This window comes from Haematobia irritans, chromosome 1 (assembly GCF_050003625.1).
Source record: "Haematobia irritans isolate KBUSLIRL chromosome 1, ASM5000362v1, whole genome shotgun sequence".
Taxonomy (NCBI): domain Eukaryota; kingdom Metazoa; phylum Arthropoda; class Insecta; order Diptera; family Muscidae; genus Haematobia; species Haematobia irritans.
Window position 1 is genome coordinate 71,846,431 of NC_134397.1, and position 21,572 is coordinate 71,868,002.

Sequence of the window (21,572 nt, forward strand, 5' to 3'; positions counted from 1 at the left end):
GCTTACGTTTACTAATTCAGTAGCGGGCGGGGCCGACTATATCATACCCTTTGTTATACCCACCACCATAGGATGGGGGGTATATTAACTTTGTCATTCCGTTTGTAACACATCGAAATATTGCTCTAAGACCCCATAAAGTATATATATTCTGGGTCGTGGTGAAATTCTGAGTCGACCTGAGCATGTCCGTCCGTCCGTCCGTCCGTCTGTTGAAATCACGCTAACTTCCGAACGAAACAAGCTATCGACTTGAAACTTGGCACAAGTAGTTGTTATCGATGTAGGTCGGATGGTATTGCAAATGGGCCATATCGGTCCACTTTAACGTATAGCCCCCATATAAACGGACTCCAAAATTTGGTTTGCGAGGCCTCTAAGAGAAGCAAATTTCATCCGATCCGGCTGAAATTTGGTACATGGTGTTAGTGTATGGTCTCTAACAACCATGCAAAAATTGGTCCACATCGGTACATAATTATATATAGCCCCCATATAAACCGATCCCCCGATTTGGCTTGCGAGGCCCCTAAGGGAAGCAAATTTCATCCGATCCGCCTGAAATTTGGTACATGGTGTTAGTATATGGTCTCTAACAACCATGCAAAAATTGGTCCACATCGGTCCATAATTATATATAGCCCCCATATAAACCGATCCCCCGATTTGGCTTGCGAGGCCCCTAAGGGAAGCAAATTTCATCCGATCCGCCTGAAATTTGGTACATGGTGTTAGTATATGGTCTCTAACAACCATGCAAAAATTGGTCCACATCGGTCCATAATTATATATAGCCCCCATATAAACCGATCCCCCGATTTGGCTTGCGAGGCCCCTAAGAGAAGCAAATTTCATCCGATCCGGCTGAAATTTGGTACATGGTGTTAGTATATGGTCTCTAACAACCATGCAAAAATTGGTCCACATCGGTCCATAATTATATATAGCCCCCATATAAACCGATCCCCCGATTTGGCTTGCGAGGCCGCTAAGAGAAGCAAAATTCTTGCCATTTGGTTGAAATTTGGTACGTGATGTTAGTATATGGTCTATAACAACCATGCAAAAATTGGTCCACATCGGTTCATAATTATATATAGCCCCCATATAAACCGATCACCAGATTTGACCTCCGGAACCTCTTGGAAGACCAAAATTCATCTGATTCAGTTGAAATTTGGTACGTGGTGTTAATATATGGCCTCAAACTCCCATGCAAAAATTGGTCGATATCGGTCCATAATTATATATAGGCCCCATATAAACCGATCCCCAGATTTGACCTCCAGAGCCCCTTGGAAGAGCAAAATTCTTCCCATTCGGTTGAAATTTGGTACGTGATGTTAGTATATGGTATCCAACAACCATGTAGGAATAAGGAGTTCTAAGATACCACAACCCAAGTAATTCGATTGTGGATGACAGTCTTTCGTAGAAGTTTCTACGCAATCCATGGTGGTGGGTACATAAGATTCGGCCTGGCCGAACTTGCGGCCGTATATACTTGTTTTTATTCTATCACTTAATGTAGTTATTAAATTTTCAATGGTATTTTGTTTTAATAAAAATATTTTAAAACTAAAAAAACTATGTTTAGCTCAATGACAAGGTAGTCGAGTCCCAACGCCGTCTCACATTACGGTAAAACCACTGAAAAAAGTTTTGGGACTATCGAAAATGTCACCATCATTACGGAGAGGGGATAATCCATAATAAAGTTTTTTTTCAGCGGCGGATTATTTATTGCTGGTGACATTTCTGAGTGCATTAAAGCTTCATAGTAATCTGACACGTCGTTGGGACTCGGCTATAAGAGGATGCCCCTTTGAAACGAGCTTAACATTGAATCGAGCAGCACTCATTGGTATGTGTTATCACAATGCACTGAACAGTTTAAGCGAAACTAACAATATCGGCCTGCCACTACACCTAACCTAACTTAACCAATGCACTACGGCTTTGAGCCCCGGTTCTGGGTTACGAGTTCGCAAAACGACCAATTTTCCTCAATCTCTATTTTCCAAATCGCAATGGTAATTTTTTGATACTGGTATTGGTCGAATAAACCGCAAATTTTATGATAAACTTCAAGTTGAATATAACAAATTATGAATAATTTCGGTGCAACTGGAAGTAAAATTTATTGACATTTACAGAACAAAAAGCGTTGTTAGTTCTTGTAGAACTTGCACCATTTCTCTTCATTTATCAAGCCTCTCATTCATTATTTGCCGTTATCGCTCCTATCCATGGTATAGTTGCCAACTTAAACCAAAAATGTAACGTTAACATTGTTTTGTTTGATATCCATCTCATAGGCCTTTTGTTTTGGTAAGGCCTTGCATATTTTTGGCGCTCAAATCTACAAAACAATGTGTGTGCATTTTTTGTGTGTATTCCCATTTCTCCACTCCCCATCACCCTAATCATTTTACGTTTAGTCGAATTTCTTTTTTTTTTTGGATAAAGTTTAAGGGTGGGTACTTTTTTAATTTCGTTGGCGCGAATATTTTATGCTCAGGCGCTTTTTCTTAGAATTTTGTATGAGTGTTCGCATATATTCGAAGGCATAACACACTAATGGGAATTTTCTTAGGGTATGTATGTGTGTGCGAGTGTATGTGTACATTTGTAAGAGGGAGTATTTGTGTCTTTTTCTCGTTAGGAATTTGGATGTTGGGTGGTGAGTTTTATTTGTTGGCAATGATATGATTACTTTGTTGTTACTGCTGTTACTGTATTTGTCAAATGTAAGTGTACCACCGATTCTTTGAATTGTTGGCGGCAATGGCAAACCGAATAGAGTTTGATTTCCATGTGATATGAAGGGGAAATTTTTTGAGACTATTGGAGACGATAAACATTTTGCCCCAAAATAGCCACAGGTGCACTGAAAAAAACAGTGAACCCACCAGGAAGAAAAATTTCGGTTAATTGTAGAACATTTTGATTATTTTTAGAAAACTTTAATTAAACAGTATAACAAACGCTGGCATCACGCCGATGTCATAAAAATAAGTAAATATTTTTCGACAAATTCAAGAAAATTTATTAGACATAATTAAATTTTTTCACTTGTTAAAGAAAATTTTGTAGTTTGAAGGAAAAAATTGGAGTTCAAAATTGCAAGAATGTCTTTAGTGACATACGAAGTTCATGACGAACGCATTTGTAGTAAAATTTAAAAATTTAAAGAAATATTGAACTATTTTGTGGAAGACACGAATTTAGTCAATCTCTATCCTTCATTTGTGTATATTTTAGTTAATTTAACTAACGTACACAAAAAACTATTAGAGTAGAGGCAACTTTCTCCAAACATAATAATTCCATGAACTAAACGAAAGTTAAATTGGCTTTAGTGAAATATAGAGTTCACTTTTTTTTTAAGTGTGTTTAGATTATAAAATGGTTAAGGAAATAATAGAAATTAATTTTGTTTTTGTTTCAGTAGATCTGTTTTGCTTATTTATGTAGGAAAAATACCGTTAGTCGATTTAATTTAAAATCCCAGGAAAAAAGTACACACAAAAAATTTTCTGATTCAATCACGAAATTAATTGATCCAATTAATATTTTATTTGAAATGTCTTCAATCACAGAAATTATAGTATCAATTAAAAAATTAATTGAAGGTCAATTAAAAAATTAATTGATCCAATTAAAAAATTAATTGATACTATTAATTGTGTGATTGATTTTTGCTTCAATTAAAAAATTTGTAGATTCAATTAAAATTTTAATTGAATATTTTTTAAAACTCAATTAAAATTTTAATTGGAACATTTTTCGTGAAAAAATTTACTTTTCGGATCGGAAAGTGGTGCAAAATTGGGTCAGAAGCGATGAATTTAACATGGATTTGTCATAGGACGGATGTCAACCATTTCAACACACGTTACACTGAATTTGCATCATTTCCTAAGGAATGATCCGAATTCAGTGTTTGGATGCGCATTAAGACGTTTGACCACAAATATTTGCAATTTTTATTAATTGGATTTATTTGTTTCTACAAAATTTAAATAATTTGTACCATTTTATTAATTTGAACTCTATTTTTAACACAAACAAAAAAATTTCAAATTATACATTAAACATATAAAATGACAAGTTATAAAAAATTTAATTAAAATAACTTTCTGTGTAGTTAAAATTTTAGGTTAGGTTAGGTGGCAACCCGATGTATCAAGCTCACTTACCATTGTGATACCACATTGGTGGTAGTTAAAATAAAGAATATCTTTGGGAAGACATTTTTGGAAGTGCTTTAAAAGTTGTGCCTTTGGAACAATTTTCAATTTTTTTTGCTGGGACATAAATATACTATAGCGGCTATCGTTTTGGCGAATGCTTGTATTTGCTATAGCACAGAAAAAAAATTCACGAAAATTTTTCCAATTAAAATCTTAATTGAGTTTTAAAAAATATTCAATTAAAAATTTAATTGAATCAACAAATTTTTTAATTGAAATAAAAATCAATCACACAAATTAATAGTATCAATTAATTTTTTAATTGGATCAATTAATTTTTTAATTGACTGTCAATTAATTTTTTAATTGATACTATCATTTCTGTGATTGAAGACATTTCAATTAAAAAATTAATTGGATCAATTAATTTCGTGATTGAATCAGAAAAAAATTTTTTTGTGTGAGGAAGGGTGTATTTGCTATAGGAAGCTAAAAATTCGCGTCGGCAAACGCTATGTCGACAAACTACTGACTAATTTGTCGACAATGTCAGTGATTACACTAAAAATATATATCGAGTTCACTGATTCCATTTTCATTTTTAATCAATCGAAAAATTTATTACACAAAATAATTGCATCAATTACATTTTTAATTGGCTGTCGGTAATGAAGACATTCTACCTACACACAAAACAAAATTTCCTGATAATTGATCCAATTAATTTTTTAATTGAAATGTCTTCAATCACGAAAATGATAGTGTCAACCACAGTTTTAACAAAAAATTAATTGATTTTGTTAGCAAATTTCAATTAATTTTTTGATTGACTCAATTAAATTTTTAATTGATATTGATTGCAAAATTCAATTAATTATTTAATTGAAAATTAAACTATTTTTAACCACTATACTATATTTCAATCACTTTCTATAACTATTTGTAATCCTTTTTAGTGTGATTCAAGAATTAATTGCTTCAAAAAAACAATTAATTAAATGAAATTTTAAAAAAAAATGTCCATATTTTTTTTAACTGACTTACACTTCCGAGTTTGATTAAATAGTTAATTGTATCAATTAATTTTTTAATTGAAAATTTAAAAAAATTCAATAAGTGCTTTCTCGAAACTTTGCTTAGTCGGCGAAAATTTCCTCCTTTCTTCTTTCGAAAGTTTTTGATCGTAAATATAGCATGATTTTCAATATTTGATAAAGGAGTTCAATAAAAACAGGCAATATTTTGTTATTTGTTGAGGTATTTCAGGAAAAAAGGATTTCTACGTGATTAAGCAACAACAATGCTTAGTGGTGAGTTCAAAAACTTGATAAGCGATGGCAACATTATATCATTTTCAGGCTAGGAATTGGAATAGATTTTGTTAACGTCGTTTAATCGGGCTCAAATTTTGGTTATCCCAATATCTGGAAAGGGGATTCGTTTTGTGGGGTTAAGGCGAACAAGATTCCGACATTTTTTTTTGCCCTATATAAGTTGCGGTCACTCTAGTGGCCAGGCACCCATATTAGGTTAATATTGTACTGTTCAGCCATCTCGTTTAGAGATTTACGGCAGTTGGTGGCCGTTTTTGATTTAAGAATCACAAAGTCCAAGGATTTTAATACATTTGTTGGAACATTACTTTTCACCCAATCCGCCACCTCTCTTATTGCTAATATTTAAGCCTGAAAAACACTACAGTGATTAAAGGTTTAGTTACATGCCATGCGTTTATGCGTCCGTTGATTGAAGAGTTGAATTTTCTCTTCGAAAGCAACAGATTGGTTAGAGTGATTCAAACTGAAAAATCAACCCTTCCATCAACGCACGGATTAACGCATGATATGTAATTCAACCTTAAGCAATTGTTATTCGAAGTTCCAGGACTTTAGAATATACTCCGAAACCAATTTGTCCATTCAATTTGGAGCTATCAGTGTAGAAAACTATATAACGTTTATTCCCAGGGGTCTGTGTGCTCCACGCCGCATTGTTGGGAATTTAGTTTCAAACTTTTTGTTGAAAAGCGGTTTCGCTAGGGAGTAATCCACTACGTTTGGCACATCTGGCATTATTTGGAGGACCAAACTGTGATCGCGCGATTTTTTCGAACACAGCGGAAGCTCGCGCAACCGTACAGTCGTTATTGCAGCTGACTATTTGGCCAGTATGTCTAAAAGCAATATATGCAGGATGACATTATAGGAATCTGTTCTTTTCTTTCTGAAAGCACCTGCGATACACAAGCACGCCATTCGCTGAACTTTATCTGGAGTATACAGACTTCCGGGAGAAATGATTACTGAATTTTGTAGAGGATCTTAAGAGGCCTAAGACTTAACTTTGCTTAAGCGTTGTCTGCAGCGTTTTCAAGTAGTGACAGATTGTCATTGGATTACGTATTCCTTGCTCAATTCAAAAAGGTCAATGGCGTAATATACAATTTTTTGGTGTAAGAGGTGTATAGTGAACTCGGACAGATAGAAATTATAAACTAATGGTGCAATGGTTAGCATGTCTGCCTTGCATACACAAGGTCGTGGGTTCGATTCCTGCTTCGACCGAACATCAAACAGTTTTTCAGCGGTGGATTATCCCACCTCAGTAATGCTGATAACATTTCTAAGGGTTTCAAAGCTTCTCTAAATGGTTTCACTGCAATGTGGAACGCCGTTCGGACTCGGCTATAAAAACGGTGGTCCCTTGTCTTTGAGCTTAACATGGTTCGGGCAGCACTCAGTGATAAGAGAGAAGTTCACCAATGTGGTATCACAATGGACTGAATAGTCTAAGTGAGCCTGATACATCGGGCTGCCACCTAACCTAACCTAACGGTCACACTGGCCAAATATCAGGCCAAAGCGGATCAAGTGGAAGTTGACAATGTGTTCCTTCACCAGAATCACAAATCATTATACAAAACTTTTATTATACGAGTATGTACATAGATTCCCTATAGAAATCTTGACTTTGAAATAGAAAGAAAAATATGAAAATCCTGACAAAATTAAAAATTGCTGTCTGCCAAATATAAATCCAACTTTTAGTTGTCGCGCCAATGCAGGCAAACAATAATTTCTTTTCAGGGAACTGCAATTTTAGAACAACGAAAATTTCTTAGATGTTAAAGTGTGTAAACATAACCATTGCGATGGGCGAAACATTTTCCTCCAAAGAATTTGTGTGTAATGTCAGTTTAAAAATTCAAATTATAACAAGTACGTTTAAAAACAACTTTAACGGCCACTTTCTTGTAGCTCCGTTAGACTTTAACTGCCAGTTAACAGAAAGTAAATTGCAAATATCTTCTCTCCGGTTAACTTTAACTGAAAAATTTTCAGCAGTTAAATTTCTAACTGGCATGTGGAATATATAGGCAAGATGACATATATGTCCATGGTACGGTTTAAAAGTTCGTTAGCTAACGGAGCACTAACGGAGCTTCATGAAAATGGGTGTAAATGAAAAATGCAAAATCTTCAAAATAAGATCTAATCCAAATTTAATTTAAAGATTATTTCTTTAAATAAAACAAGTAAGGAAAGTCTAAAGTCGGGCGGGTCCGACTATATTATACCCTGCACCACTCTGTAGATCTAAATTTTCGATACCATATCACATCCGTCAAATGTGTTGGGGGCTATATATAAAGGCTTGTCCCAAATACATACATTTACGTATCAATCGATCTGGACAGAATTTGATAGACTTCTACAAAATTTATAGACTCAAAATTTAAGTCTGCTAATGCACTAGGATGGAACACAATGTTAGTAAAAAAATATGGGAAACATTTAAATCTGAAGCAATTTTAAGGAAACTTCGCAAAAATTTATTTATGATTTATCACTCAATATATATGTATTAGAAGTTTAGGAAAATTAGAGTCATTTTTACAACTTTTCGACTAAGAAGTGGCGATTTTACAAGGAAAATATTGGTATTTTGACCATTTTTGTCGAAATCAGAAAAACATATATATGGGAGCTATATCTAAATCAGAACCGATTCCAACCAAATTTGGCACGCATAGCAACAATGCTAATTGTACTCCCTGTGCAAAATTTCAACTAAATCGGAGGAAAAAATTGGTCTCTGTGGTCATATGAGTGTAAATCGGGCGAAAGCTATATATGGGAGCTATATCTAAATCTGAACCGATTTCAACTAAATTTGGCACGCATAGCTACAATGCTAATTCTACTCCCTGTGCAAAATTTCAACTAAATCGGAGGAAAAAATTGGTCTCTGTGGTCATATGAGTGTAAATCGGGCGAAAGCTATATATGGGAGCTATATCTAAATCTGAACCGATTTCAACTAAATTTGGCGCGCATAGCTACAATGCTAATTCTACTCCCTGTGCAAAATTTCAACCAAATTGGAGTAAAACTCTGGCTTCTGGGACCGTATTAGTCCATATCGGGCGAAAGATATATATGGGAGCTATATCTAAATCTGAACCGATTTCAATAAAATTTTGCACATTTGACTATACTACCAATTGTACTCCTAGTGCAAAATTTCAACCAAATTGGGGTAATACTCAGGCTTCTAGGGCCGTATAAGTGCATATCGGGCGAAAGATATATATGGGAGCTATATCTAAATAATTTCAACGCGGCCAATATTACGTTCGCACTAGACACGAAATCTCGCTATTTACAAGCAAAATCTCTTTACAAATCTCAAGTGTTCGGACTGGCAAAATAACGAGATTTCTTAGATTTGAGGATTTAACAGCTGTTTGTAAATATATCAATACAAACACAAACCCATGGCTGAATAAGGAGGTTGAATCACGATAACAAAAACAACAAATTTCAATATGTTGTTTACAATTTTAAGAAGTCAAAATCAGCTGATAAAAGAATCGTGCACCGAAAGAATTCTCTTCGTTAATTTTAAGAAGAATTCTTCATTAACTATTATTCGTGAATTCTTCATTAAAATAACACAATTTTCATTCATTTTCGTAAATTTTACGAAGAATATTTTACGAATATACGAAACTTCTACGAAATATTCTACATTAACTTTTCTTCGTAAAAAGTTCGTACTTTTAGCGAAACTTTCTTCAAATTTCATGAATTTTGTGAAGAAGTTTTTACGAATATTTTACGAAACATTCTGCGTTGAAATGTCTTCATAAAAAGTACGAAACATTTTCTTAGAAATAACGAAGAAGTTTCATTGAAGTTGTAAAATTTCCGTTCGCGGCATTAAATTGTCTTTTATAATGTGCTTGAGTGTAATCCTTTATTCTATTTTTTATGCAAGTCTATGCTACTTCTCATTTGGGTGATAGCGCGCTATGAATAAAAGTGAAGCAATAAAACTAAAAATTATTCAAAAACTTAAGATGTAAAGTAGTGATGTCATTTTTCACACTTGTAACTATAACCAAATGCACTTTCGACTATAATTTTTTTTCTAAAAGTTCAAACATTTTTGAAAAAAAAGTACGAAAGTTTTTCATAAAAAGTACGAAAATTTTTCATAAAAACTACGAAAATTTTTCATAAAAAGTACGAAACATTTTCATAAAATAAACGAAATTGTTTCATAAAAAGTACGAAGATTTATCATAAAAATTACGAAGATTCTTCATAAAAAGTACGAATTTTTTTCGTACAAACTACGAAAATTTTGGAAGAACTTTTTTCGTAAAAAGTACGAAATATTTCGTACTTTTAATGAAAACTTTCTTTGGTTGTAAAACAAAGACAAATTTCGTACTTTTAACGAAATTTTTCGTTCCTTTTACGAAGAAAATTCTTTCGGTGTATGGCATTGGTAAAAGTGGCAATTATTTATTCTTTCAATTGTCCTGAAAAAATAATTCAAATCCAGAGAAAAATAAAGGTTCAAATTTAATTGCGTCACCTATGAGTGATTGTGAAGTGGATAATTCATCCGAGGAACGCCGATATGAGACAAATAAGACTATAATACCCACCAAAGTTAAGAATTGAAGTCAGTCAAATGGATCTTTGCCATCTATTAACAAAAACAGTTTATGATGCAGTTTAAAAACGGATGTGCGTGGTATTTTGGGTCTGGAATATGTTATCAAGATACTCAAGTCATCTTTGAACAATTCTCCAGCTATGAATGCGCGAGTTTGTTTGAGATGCATTTGTTATGCAGTCTCATTTGGAGAGCTGCAATCACCATAAACATATGATTTTGACATCTTAAAATTTTGTCGAAATAAAAAAATTGTAATCATATGGGCCTATGATTAACCTTCTTGTTCAGCCATGCACAAACCCGTATCTGCACGCGCACACACACATTCCTCTACAAGGAAAATTGGGGCAGGGTTGCAAAAAGAGCATTTTAAGTACTAAAATCACAGTTGCATAAGGCAGTATAGGGGATTTTGAAAGTGATTTTGTTGAAATCCTCTACGTGCCAGCTGATATTTGCCTATTGCAAATCTACTGATATCTAGGAGGATTACAGCCAAAATCCTCGTTTTCGAGGATTTCCTGTCTAGTGTGAAAGTAGTACAAGCAGCAAAAAAATGATGAGTGGTGGCAACACTATAACATTTTCCGCTAAGGAATTAGAAAAGATTTTAATTTGGCAACACGTCGCTAGCCGTCACGGTATTCCGTCGCGGATTTTGGATTTCCCGAAAAGAAGTACACGTAAACAAGTATTCGCCTACGGCCTATCGCTATGGTTATATTTACATACTAATATTGTGTTATTTGCGTATACCAAAATTTAGGTTACATAATCTTTAATATATGGTCAATATATTTTTTCGGTGTCTCAATGAATATATAAATATTCGTATTCGGTATGCAAAGTCCTACATTTTAAAAGTTATTCGGTCCCTTCATATACCGACCGAACATGTAATATTCGGCTGGTCCCTTATTTTACTGTTCCATCAAAATGATGTACAGGAAATAACTTAGAAACAAAAACCGCCCAAAAACAATTATTTTTAAATTCAAAAAATTGAAAGAAAAAAATGGAAATATCTTTGTTAGCATTGGCAATAACAACCATTTATCATCAAAGTGAAAAGACCCACCCACTCAGAATAACCCATACACACCTAATCGATGTAAAGAATACTCCAAGTCATCCTCTTTATTTCAGGCAATATTGGCTTACGATGTTGGTTTGCTTTAAGGAGTAACATTATCCTTGTAGAGAATCCTGTATCTATTGGAAGGGTTTTTAGAAATATATATTTGTTGTTGTATGCATTGTCATTGTAAAAATTATGGAAGAAAAAAATTTATAGCAAATTTTAAATTAGCTTGGCGGTGGAAGGGGTTTTTTTATGTGGTTCTTGTTTTTTTTTTGGTTGCCAAAGGAATGTTTAATCCACTAGATTTTTAGTTGTTTTATTTTAGTTTTAATTAAGAAATATAATTTTCCTTGATTTTTATAGTATTTTTAATCACACTTTCTTTGTTTAGATTTTTTTCACACCATTTAGTTTTATTTGCAAATTATTTTCTTTTTTTAATTTTCTCACAATTTTCTATTCACATACACCGCCTTCTTCTTTGGGCTTTTTTAATTTATTAACCGGTTTTTGTAAAAATTCTTTAGAGTCTTTCCTTCATTTGTCCTTTTTGTGCTCACAAGTGCTACTGTTGTTGTTGGCGGTCGTATTGCCATTCCCCGACGACGACTTCATCACTTTAGCTTCATGTCCCATATGTGTATGTGTTAACTTGGCTTTTTTGTCCGGGCTTTTTTGTGGTATTTTGTTTTTTTTTTGGGAGTTTTGTTTCCCATTTTGAGGCTTATAGTGCGTATAAGTGTGCATGTGTTTGTATGCTCTGGGAATCCTCTCTGTTGGGGCTGGGAAATTTTCTTGGTACTCTGATTTAATTTTCTCTCTTTAACTCGTGTGAACAACGAGAGTGTCTCTTTGCTTGTTGGGAGAGCGCATGGTCTCTGTCTGTGACATTAAATACTCACATTAGCCGTAGTACATATTTCTGAATGGTAGTTGTAGAAAAGGGGGTTGAATGACATTTTATTTTGGTTGTAATTGGAGAGGGTGGTGGGGGGTTGAGACTTTGGGGTTGGTATTAGTTAGTGCTTTTGTGACATTGACGCCTTGATTTATGATAAAATGTCTTTTTGGGATACGGGGAAACACTTTTTGAAATCAGTTTTAGCACAAACTTTACTATTTTACACTATCATATGAAATATTCAATAATTGTTGGGATAAGCAAAATTGTCAATTTGCAGATAAATTCGTGGCATTGTGAAACAAATTTAACTTTACATATGGCAACTCTTTGACAATCGCCTAAAAAAGTAAAAATGAATTCAAAAATAAACGAAATGCTTTTGGTGGCAGTCATAACGAAACAATAGATGGCACTGAAAAAAGAATAGAAATCAGGGGCTTTTAAGATGTCCTGACTTGGAAACAAACATGTGAAAAATATTTGCAATCAACTTCTTTTCAAATTACCAAAGTCCCATATAACAGATTGTACTGTGCATTGCAACATTTTCATGGAGGTTTCGAAATAGGCTAAATGTTAGAACAGAAGACGTTTTTACCTAAAGGAAATTTAGCAACGCCTTAAACCTGCCATGTACAATAGTGTTTTATTAACGTGGGCAGAGAGAATAAAAAGACTAGAGGACGAAACTGTGAAGCGAAACTGCGTAAGTAGGTGGCAGCCACGAGGAAAATTTCTCTAATATCATCCAGTTTTTGTCGGCACTTTTCTCAAATATCATACAGTATGCGTCGGCGTCACCCAGTTCAGTTCTCTACCGACTTTACGAAACGTAAAGAAAATAGGATTTAAAACCTACTTTGTAGTAATAAATGTTCTTTTTTATAAATGTTTTCATTCCATTAAATTTTTTGCCAGACAATTTGAAATTATAACTGCCGATGCCTTTATAAAGAATTTATCAAAACAGCGCTTCGACCGCAACGTCGGTAATACCAAAGCTGTAGGCATTGTGCGACATCTATGTGCAGTGATGCTAATTTTGTGCTTTTAGCACCAAATTTAGTGCTTTTTGATTTCTAAATTTTTTGTGTTATTGTGAAAAAATGGAAAAAAAGGAATTTCGTGTTTTGATAAAATACTATTTTCTGAAGGGGAAAAATACGGTGGAAGCAAAAACTTGGCTTGATATTGAGTTTCCGGACTCTGCCCCAAGGAAATCAACAATAATTGATTGGTATTCAAAATTCAAGCGTGGTGAAATGAGCACGTAGGACGGTGAACGCAGTGGACGCCCGAAAGAGGTGGTTACCGACGAAAACATCAAAAAAATCCACAAAATGATTTTGAATGACCGTAAAATGAAGTTGATCGAGATAGCAGAGGCCTTAAAGATATCAAAGGAACGTGTTGGTCATATCATTGATCATTATTTGGATATGCGGAAGCTCTGTGCAAAATGGGTGCCGCGCGAGCTCACATTTGACCAAAAACAACAACGTGTTGATGACTCTGAGCGGTGTTTGCAGCTGTTAACTCGTAATACACCCGAGTTTTTCCGTCGATATGTGACAATGGATGAAACATGGCTCCATCACTACACTCCTGAGTCCAATCGACAGTCGGCTGAGTGGACAGCGACCGGTGAACCGTCTCCGAAGCGTGGAAAGACTCAAAAGTCCGCTGGCAAAGTAATGGCCTCTGTTTTTTGGGATGCACATGGAATAATTTTTATCGACTATCTTGAGAAGGGAAACAACAGTGACTATTATATGGCGTTATTGGAGCGTTTGAAGGTCGAAATCGCGGCAAAACGGCCCAATATGAAGAAGAAAAAAGTGTTGTTCCGCCAAGACAACGCATCGTGCCACAAGTCATTGAGAACGATTGCAAAAATTCATGAATTGGGCTTCGAATTGCTTCCCCACCCACCGTATTCTCCAGATCTGGCCCCCAGCGACTTTTCTTGTTCTCAGACCTCAAAAGGATGCTCGCAGGGAAAAAATTTGGCTGCAATGAAGAGGTGATCGCCGAAACTGAGACCTATTTTCAGTCAAAACCGAAGGAGTACTATCAAAATGTTATCAAAAAATTGGAAGGTCGTTGTAATCGTTGTATCGCTCTTGAAGGGAACTATGTTGAATAATAAAAACGAATTTTGACAAAAAGAATGTGTCCAGCCAACCTATTATGACCACAGAGCCCAAAGTTTACTACCGATTTTCATGAAATTTTGCACAGAGAGTAGAATTGACATTCTACAAATGCTTGCCAAATTTGATTGAAATCGGTTAAGATTTAGAAATAGCTACCATATATATCTTTCATCCGATTTGCACTTATATGGCCTCAAAAGCCAGAGGTTTGCCGTGATTTGCTTAAAATTTTCCACAAGGGGTACGTTTAATGTTGTCGTTATGTACCTCAAATTTAGTTAAAATCGGTTCAGAGTTAGATATAGCTCCCATATATATCTATCGTCCGATTTGGACTTATATGGCTTCCAAAGCCTGAGTTTTGCTCTGACTTGCACAAGGAGTACGTTTAATAGTATCGGTAAGTGTACCAAATTTGGTTGAATTCGGTTCAGATTTAGATATAGCTCCGATATATAGATATTTCGTCCGATTTGCACTTATATGGCTTAAAAAGCCAGAGGTCTTATATGGCTTCCAAAGCCAGAGTTTTGCCCTGACTTGTTTAAAACTTTGCACAAGGAGTACGTTAGTATCGATAAGTGTACCAAATTTGGTAGAATAGTATCGGTAAGTGTAACACAGAGAGTAGAATTGACATTGTAACAATGTTTGGCAAATTTGATTGAAATCGGTTCAGATTTAGAAATAGCTAGAATAGATATAGCTCCCGTATGTATATCTTTCGTCCGATTTACATTCATATGACCACGGGGGCCAAAGTTATACTGCTATTTAGGTGAAATTTGCCAGAGATAGCAGAATTATTATTCTAACTATGCATGTCAAATTTTATCGGTTCAGATTATATATAGTTCACAGAGGATATATTTAATATGATATTTAAGTGTGTCAATTTAATTCTAATGTGGTTCTGATTTAGATAAAGCCTCCATATATTCATTCTTCCGGTTTATACAAATATGGCTAAAATTCCCACATTTTACAGAAAATTCTGTCATGAATTTCCACAGAACGGTTGAGTTTTAAATAAGGCTCCCAGTCGCCCGACTTGACCAAATAATATATCACAATCCACACTTGACCACATATCTTGGCGATATCTAACCATTATCCTTGTAAAGTCGCCACTGCTGAGTAACAAAAATTCAAAATATTACTTAAATTGTCCTATATCTCGAATACATATGTATTACCTGATAAATCATAAAAGCTCTTTTGTACAATGCATTAAAATTTCTTCGCTTCATATTTCCCATATGCAAACTTTTATATAGCTCCCAGCAAATTTGACGTAGTTGAGATGGTAATGTTGGTCTACATAGTGGTGAAGGGTATAATATAGTCGATCCCGCACGACTTTAGACGTTACTTACTTGTTTTGTATGAAAAACTTAGCGAACAGACCCAATAAATTACAAAATTTTCACAAATTTTTATCAAAATTAAAGTAAAATTTTCTTTATTTTTATGCAAAAAAAGAAAAGTATGTAGTATGTATAAAGTAAATCCAAAAATAATATAAAATAACATGAAATAATATTTGTCATTAAAAAAAAAAACTACAAAGATTTTTACAAAATCCAAATAGTTGTATGGGTACTTAATTAATTACTTTTTTTGTTGCACTACCAAAAACAGAGATGTAAAGGAATAAATCTAAGAAAAAAAAAAAAAAACACAACAAAATCACGTGGACAATTTTGACGGATTTCATTCAAAAAATAAACATTATTGCTAAATATATATGTATATAATTTTTATATAATATTAACATTAAAGGACCTATAAAACTAAAATAATAATAAATATTTTTTCTTTTGGAGGAAACGGACAGACATATGAAAAAACAGTGGAAAACAACAATTATTGTTTGTATAAGAAATGGATAATGATTGAATGACCATTTGTAAAATTCGTCGGCTTCCAACAAAATTGAAAACCGTTCGCACATTTTAGAGTTGCCAAACAGTAAAGATTTAATTGGTATTGCATTTGCTTTCTCCTTCTTTTTAACATTGCTGGCTTTTTAATACACGATATCTTACACACTGTTTGGGTCCAAAATGGATAATTTTCCAATGAATGTTGTATATTTTTATAGCTATTGTGAATGATTGCTGGAAACCAGGGATTTGCCATGAATAAGAAGAATATATACCCTAATCCTATGATGGAAAGGGGATATGTATTATGGATATACATATGAGGATGCCTTGATTCGAAATATCTATGAGAGCTGGCAAGTTGATGATGCAGCACAAGTGGTTCAAGTGAAATTAAAATTATATATAGTTATGAAACATGTTGAATAAATATTATTAAATGTAAATATGTATATGCTAATAATTCTGGATGTTACCAAATGTATTTGCCGAAGATCCCGGATTTGTAGGAATTCTTCTTGTTTAACTTAACAAAAAAATAAAGATCATAATTTTCGTATTTGTTCAAAATTCCTAAGTTTTGTTCAAATGTTGGTAAATATCGTGGTGTTTTTTTTTTTCTTTTTTGCTTTTTCGCTTTTGCTCTAAAACTAGGTCAGGTTCTATAGTTAGGATATTTATATGTAAAAAAACACACAAAAATAAATAACTACGATTATTTAAATAATAATAATAGATAAATATTTTCATTAAAAATCAATAATCATAAAAAACAAATGCACAAAATAAACAAAGCCACATTGGAAGCTTGGTGAGTGGTGGCGAGAGCGCCTACTACATTCGCCAGCAGAACATATGTTCTCTTTTTCCATCTCTGCAATGATCGTCATCTCGATGGAGCAATTGAGTGAGTTCTCCCTCTCTCTCTCCCTCCCTATATTGCTCAATCGGCATTTTTAATCTCACTTAGAGTGCGATTGGTTTGCTGTCGTTCAATTGCTGTTGCTGGTGAATTTTCACTTGCTTCGAGGGCTTCCATTTTGAAAACTTTACTCTTGAGACCGCATAGAATTTCTGCCGTTGCTATACTCTTTACCGCACTCAAGTCCAATTGCAGATGATTGTTGTTGTTATCCTCTTCGCTCTCATGATGATGGTGATGATGATGATGCTGTTTGGCCTGCTGTGATGTCTCCGTGTGCGATTCCGTCTGAGGGGTTCTTCGTCCTGTATCATCGTTTGCCGCCAAGTTATTATGCCTGGGATACTCATGGACTTTACTGTGCTCCACATTACGATTGATGGCGTTGATCAAAGCTATATTCTTTAGATTGCTGTTATTGTTATCATCCAATTCCATGAATTCCTGTTTGACCGTATTATTGTTGTTGATGTCATCCTCATCGCGTATTTGGGAGCCTACCTCAACATTGGTGGTACTGGCCACATCCGATTCCGAAGTTTGATCCACATCCAAATGTTCCGTTTCCATAACACTGTCACTTGATTCGCTTGTTCTATTGGTGCTGGTACTGTGGCCCTTGTGGTACTGTTCATGGGTATTATTTTGAACTAGGTTCAAAGCTTCTTCCTCATCATCGTTAGCGGTGGCGGCGGCGGCGGCGGCGACGTTGGCATTAGTCTGGGGATGGTGATTACTATTGGTTTCCATTTCCATTTCCTGTTGCTTCTGTAGTTGTTCCTGATTGGCTTTCAAGTGATTCTCCATTAGCCGTATTTTGAAATTATTATGGGTCTGTGTCACTGGTATGGGCGTAGATTCCGAAATGGATAGTTCCGAATTGTTATTGTTGTTGGTATCCTGTTGTTCCATGCCATAGCGTTCGTATTCCTTAAGACGTTTCTCATTCAATTCATCGTTGTAGTGCATAAGAATCTTGCGTTTAGCCAAATATTTGTGATGTTTCCTGGCCGAGTCCATGAGTTTCTTACTGCTGGCCTGTAGAAGACTGAAATTGTCTTTGTTTAGAGGCTCGCCAATGCTATTGATACTGGCCGGGACATGATTGTAGTTAGTGGTAATGGAGTTATTGTTATTGCGACTGATGTTCTTCATGAAGGTTTCGGCCAAGGAAGCCTTGGATTTGATATGATCACGGAAACTGGAGAATTGTTGGGGTGAATCGCGTCCATTGTTGAGACTTGCAATGCCATTCAAGGTGTGTGAGTCAAGTAGAGATTTGCGTGGTTCAAAGCCTTGTCCAGTGATGTTGACACTATGGGTACCGCGTTCAAAGTGGCATTCGGCAGTAGAATCGTTGTCATTGGTCGAGCAGCTGTCCTTGTTATCATCATCCATGTTTTTCTGGAATGAAAATAGGAAAATAGAGTTACACAGACTGTTGAGCTCCTCGAGGTAGGCTTCCTTCGTGCACTACTTACCTCTGTGTGTAAACCTTTGATTTTCATAGCTTCTGCCACCTTCAGAAATACCGGTAAATCTTCGTACTTAACATTCACCTGTAATTGGGAAGAGCAATCAGACTTTAGTCTTCCAAGCATATCTTCCTCTACCTCATTTCTCTTCTTACCTGTCCACTGTACATGAAATCCAATAGGCCAGCCATATGACTGGCTTCTACATCAGCCATCAACAATATCGGATGACTTGATGGATTCTCCAGAAATATCTGTTGAAAGTAAGGACTACAAACGGACAATACCAATTTGTGAGCCTTGAAAATTTTCCCTCCAGCAGCAATGGTAACGTCGACCATTTTCTCATCCTTCTGTAAGGAGTGGAAACCGCGACACATATTCCCATGGAAATTGTTCCATGAAAGCAGGTACTGATCGATGGTATTGGGATCGGTGAAGGGTTGTTTCTGCTGTTGACTTTGCAAATGTTGTTGAGCGGCCTGATGTTGAGCTGTTTGCAAGTGAATCTGTTGAGCTGTGGTTGGAGTCGAAGGACTTGGAGTTGGTGGCGAGGCCTGACGCGAATGGGCATTGTGATGATGCTGTGTCGGCGATGTTTGGGGTGTGGATGAATGTGGTGATGCATGATGCATTTGTTGCTCGCGACGACGTTGTTGTTCCTGTTGCAACTGTTGTTGCTGCTGTTGGTGTTGTTGCTGCTGCTGCTGCTGATGTTGCTGCTGCTGTTGTTGCTGATGATGATGCAATATGTTTTGTTGTTGTTGTTGCAAAGCTGCATGCAAGCTCGAAGGTGTCGGTGGCGGCGGTGGAGTCGGTGCCGTCTGTGGCATCAAATGGCCATGGTGTTGCTGAGCAGCTTGATGTTGAGCTGCAGCTGCTGCGGCAGCTTGCTGATGTTGTTGTATGAAACGCTGCTGTTGGACAGCTTGTTGCTGGGCAGCCGCCTGTTGTTGCTGTTGCTGATGATGTTGACGGGCCTGCTGCTTCAATTTGGCCAAATTCTCCTGGGCCTCTTGTTCGCGTTGACGCAAGAGCTCATCTTTAATTTTGTATTGTTGCATGCTCAAGTCATCGACGCTCTTGGAAAGCTTTATAGCCTCGCTATTATTGAATTTATTATTGGACAGCATAGGCTTAATGTCATACTTGTAATCGCTCATAGCTGAGAATTTCTTCTCATTGGCAGCTCTCTCCTTTTGACGACGTATAAGCTCATCGATGTTCATGTAAGCACCCGAGGTGGCCGCTGCAATGGCCGAAGCTATAATGGGATCATCTTCAAAGACACTGTCATCAATGGTCTCCTTAAGGGTTTTGGTGGATGAGAAAAGTCTCAAAGAGGGATCATTGACCTGATCGCTGAAATACACATCCATAAGAGTGAAAAAAGGCCATTCACGACGTTTGGGTTCTTCGGACATTTTGATAGCCTTTGCAGAAACGAAAACATAAAAAACAAGAGAAAAAAAAATGGAAAATACCAAATGGAATTAATTGCAATGTTAATTTCAATGATGTACTCGGCAATAACAGCCAACTGACCTTGTATTCCTGTAAAAGATTGTTCCATTTTTTGATTATCTTTGACAAAGGCAAGGGAACATTTAATTCACGTTCCACGACACTGGTTGCACAGATTACAGCGACAAACATGAAATAGATATGAAATGGGAAGAAGTGTGGGTATGTGAAATGGGTGAGTTATATATGGATGAGTGAAACAATTTTGGCAATAGTTAGTTCACATCGTCTAAATACCCCATAAAGTCTTTATAAAAATAACCGATAATCGTTTTCAAAGAAGAGATTGCCTGGGAAATTTTCATGGAAACTTCTAGGGGACTTAATGTGATGATTGTTGTTATTTGTATCAAGTTTTTTTTTTGGACTACTCGTATTGAAGAAATGTTTGATGGCTACTATACTTACGCCCATGCATATTTAGAGGCATTACGTTTGCCTGTGAAGAGTGGTGAGAGTTCGGCTCTTAATCTTATTAAGGATTTCACTTTTTCAGCCTCCCCTATAAAGAAAGAAAGAAAGTATAGAATATATAATTAATCATTGTAGGAAAAATAAAAGGAATGTAAATAAAATATATGGGATTTGGAGACATTAGAAAGAAATTCAATATTCTGTGTTTTTGTAACCGATAACAAATTTCCAAGATTTAAATTCGTTCCTGTTTAAATTACAGCCAATTTCAAAAGCTTTCGTCTGGGATAAAACAGCTGATTTTTTTTTATAAATTCAGCTGTGTTGGATGTTTTAGCCAAACGAAGGCATTCGAATCGGATATGATTCGCCTATCGATATATTTACACACTAATATACCGAAATATCATTGGACTCAGCGGATAGACCATTTAAGGCACAGTCGCAGTCAATATTTGAATTAAATTATTTGGACTGTTCTATCGAATCAAATAAAGATTTCATGCATTTTTTGTGAATTTTATGTATTTTTTTAACATTATTCTTTATATACCAATATCTCAAAAGTTAATTTATAGATTCTGGGGCTTCCGAGTGTTCAACATCAAGTTGATCTTGGTATATTTTGAGTAATTTGAAGATAAAAGAATTTCCACGAGGTCAGGTATCATGACAGGTGATGAATCGAGGATTTAGGCGTACGAGCCCGGAAATAAACAGCAATCGACTGTTCGAAACCTGAAGGAGCGATTGATTAGTTCAGAATGCATGGTTTTGAGTTACCTCAATCAGAGTGACAAAAGTGCTTCGGCAATGCAAGAGTTTATAGAAGAAGAAATATTGAAAAAAGCAATAACGCATTTTTTATTAATATTTGTTTTTGTTCTTTATTCCCGACATATAAAAGGGGACCCTCGTATTTAGAGACTATTATTATATTATTTTTCTAAATCGAAGTTCATTTTTTTCTCTGCTAAGAAGACGATAATTATTGTTCCTTTGTTGTAGGTAAACACCCCCAGAGAGAATGAAATACAAGAT

General features: G+C 35.3%; 1 protein-coding gene across 1 annotated transcript in view; it reads right to left on the bottom strand.

Annotated features, from left to right (window-relative positions):
- Nucleotides 1-15,742: 15,742 nt before the first annotated feature.
- LOC142221156 (uncharacterized) overlaps nt 15,743-21,572 on the bottom strand; it is an 85,490-nt gene continuing 79,660 nt past the window's right edge. Inside the window, exons 2-6 of the mRNA XM_075290736.1 lie at nt 20,526-20,619; nt 20,139-20,220; nt 18,749-20,026; nt 18,600-18,677; nt 15,743-18,522 (exon numbers count right to left, since the gene is read on the bottom strand). Coding sequence (XP_075146851.1) covers nt 17,140-18,522; nt 18,600-18,677; nt 18,749-20,026; nt 20,139-20,220; nt 20,526-20,619 — 2,915 coding nt within the window. The 3' untranslated portion in view covers nt 15,743-17,139. The remainder of the gene's footprint in view (nt 18,523-18,599; nt 18,678-18,748; nt 20,027-20,138; nt 20,221-20,525; nt 20,620-21,572) is intronic.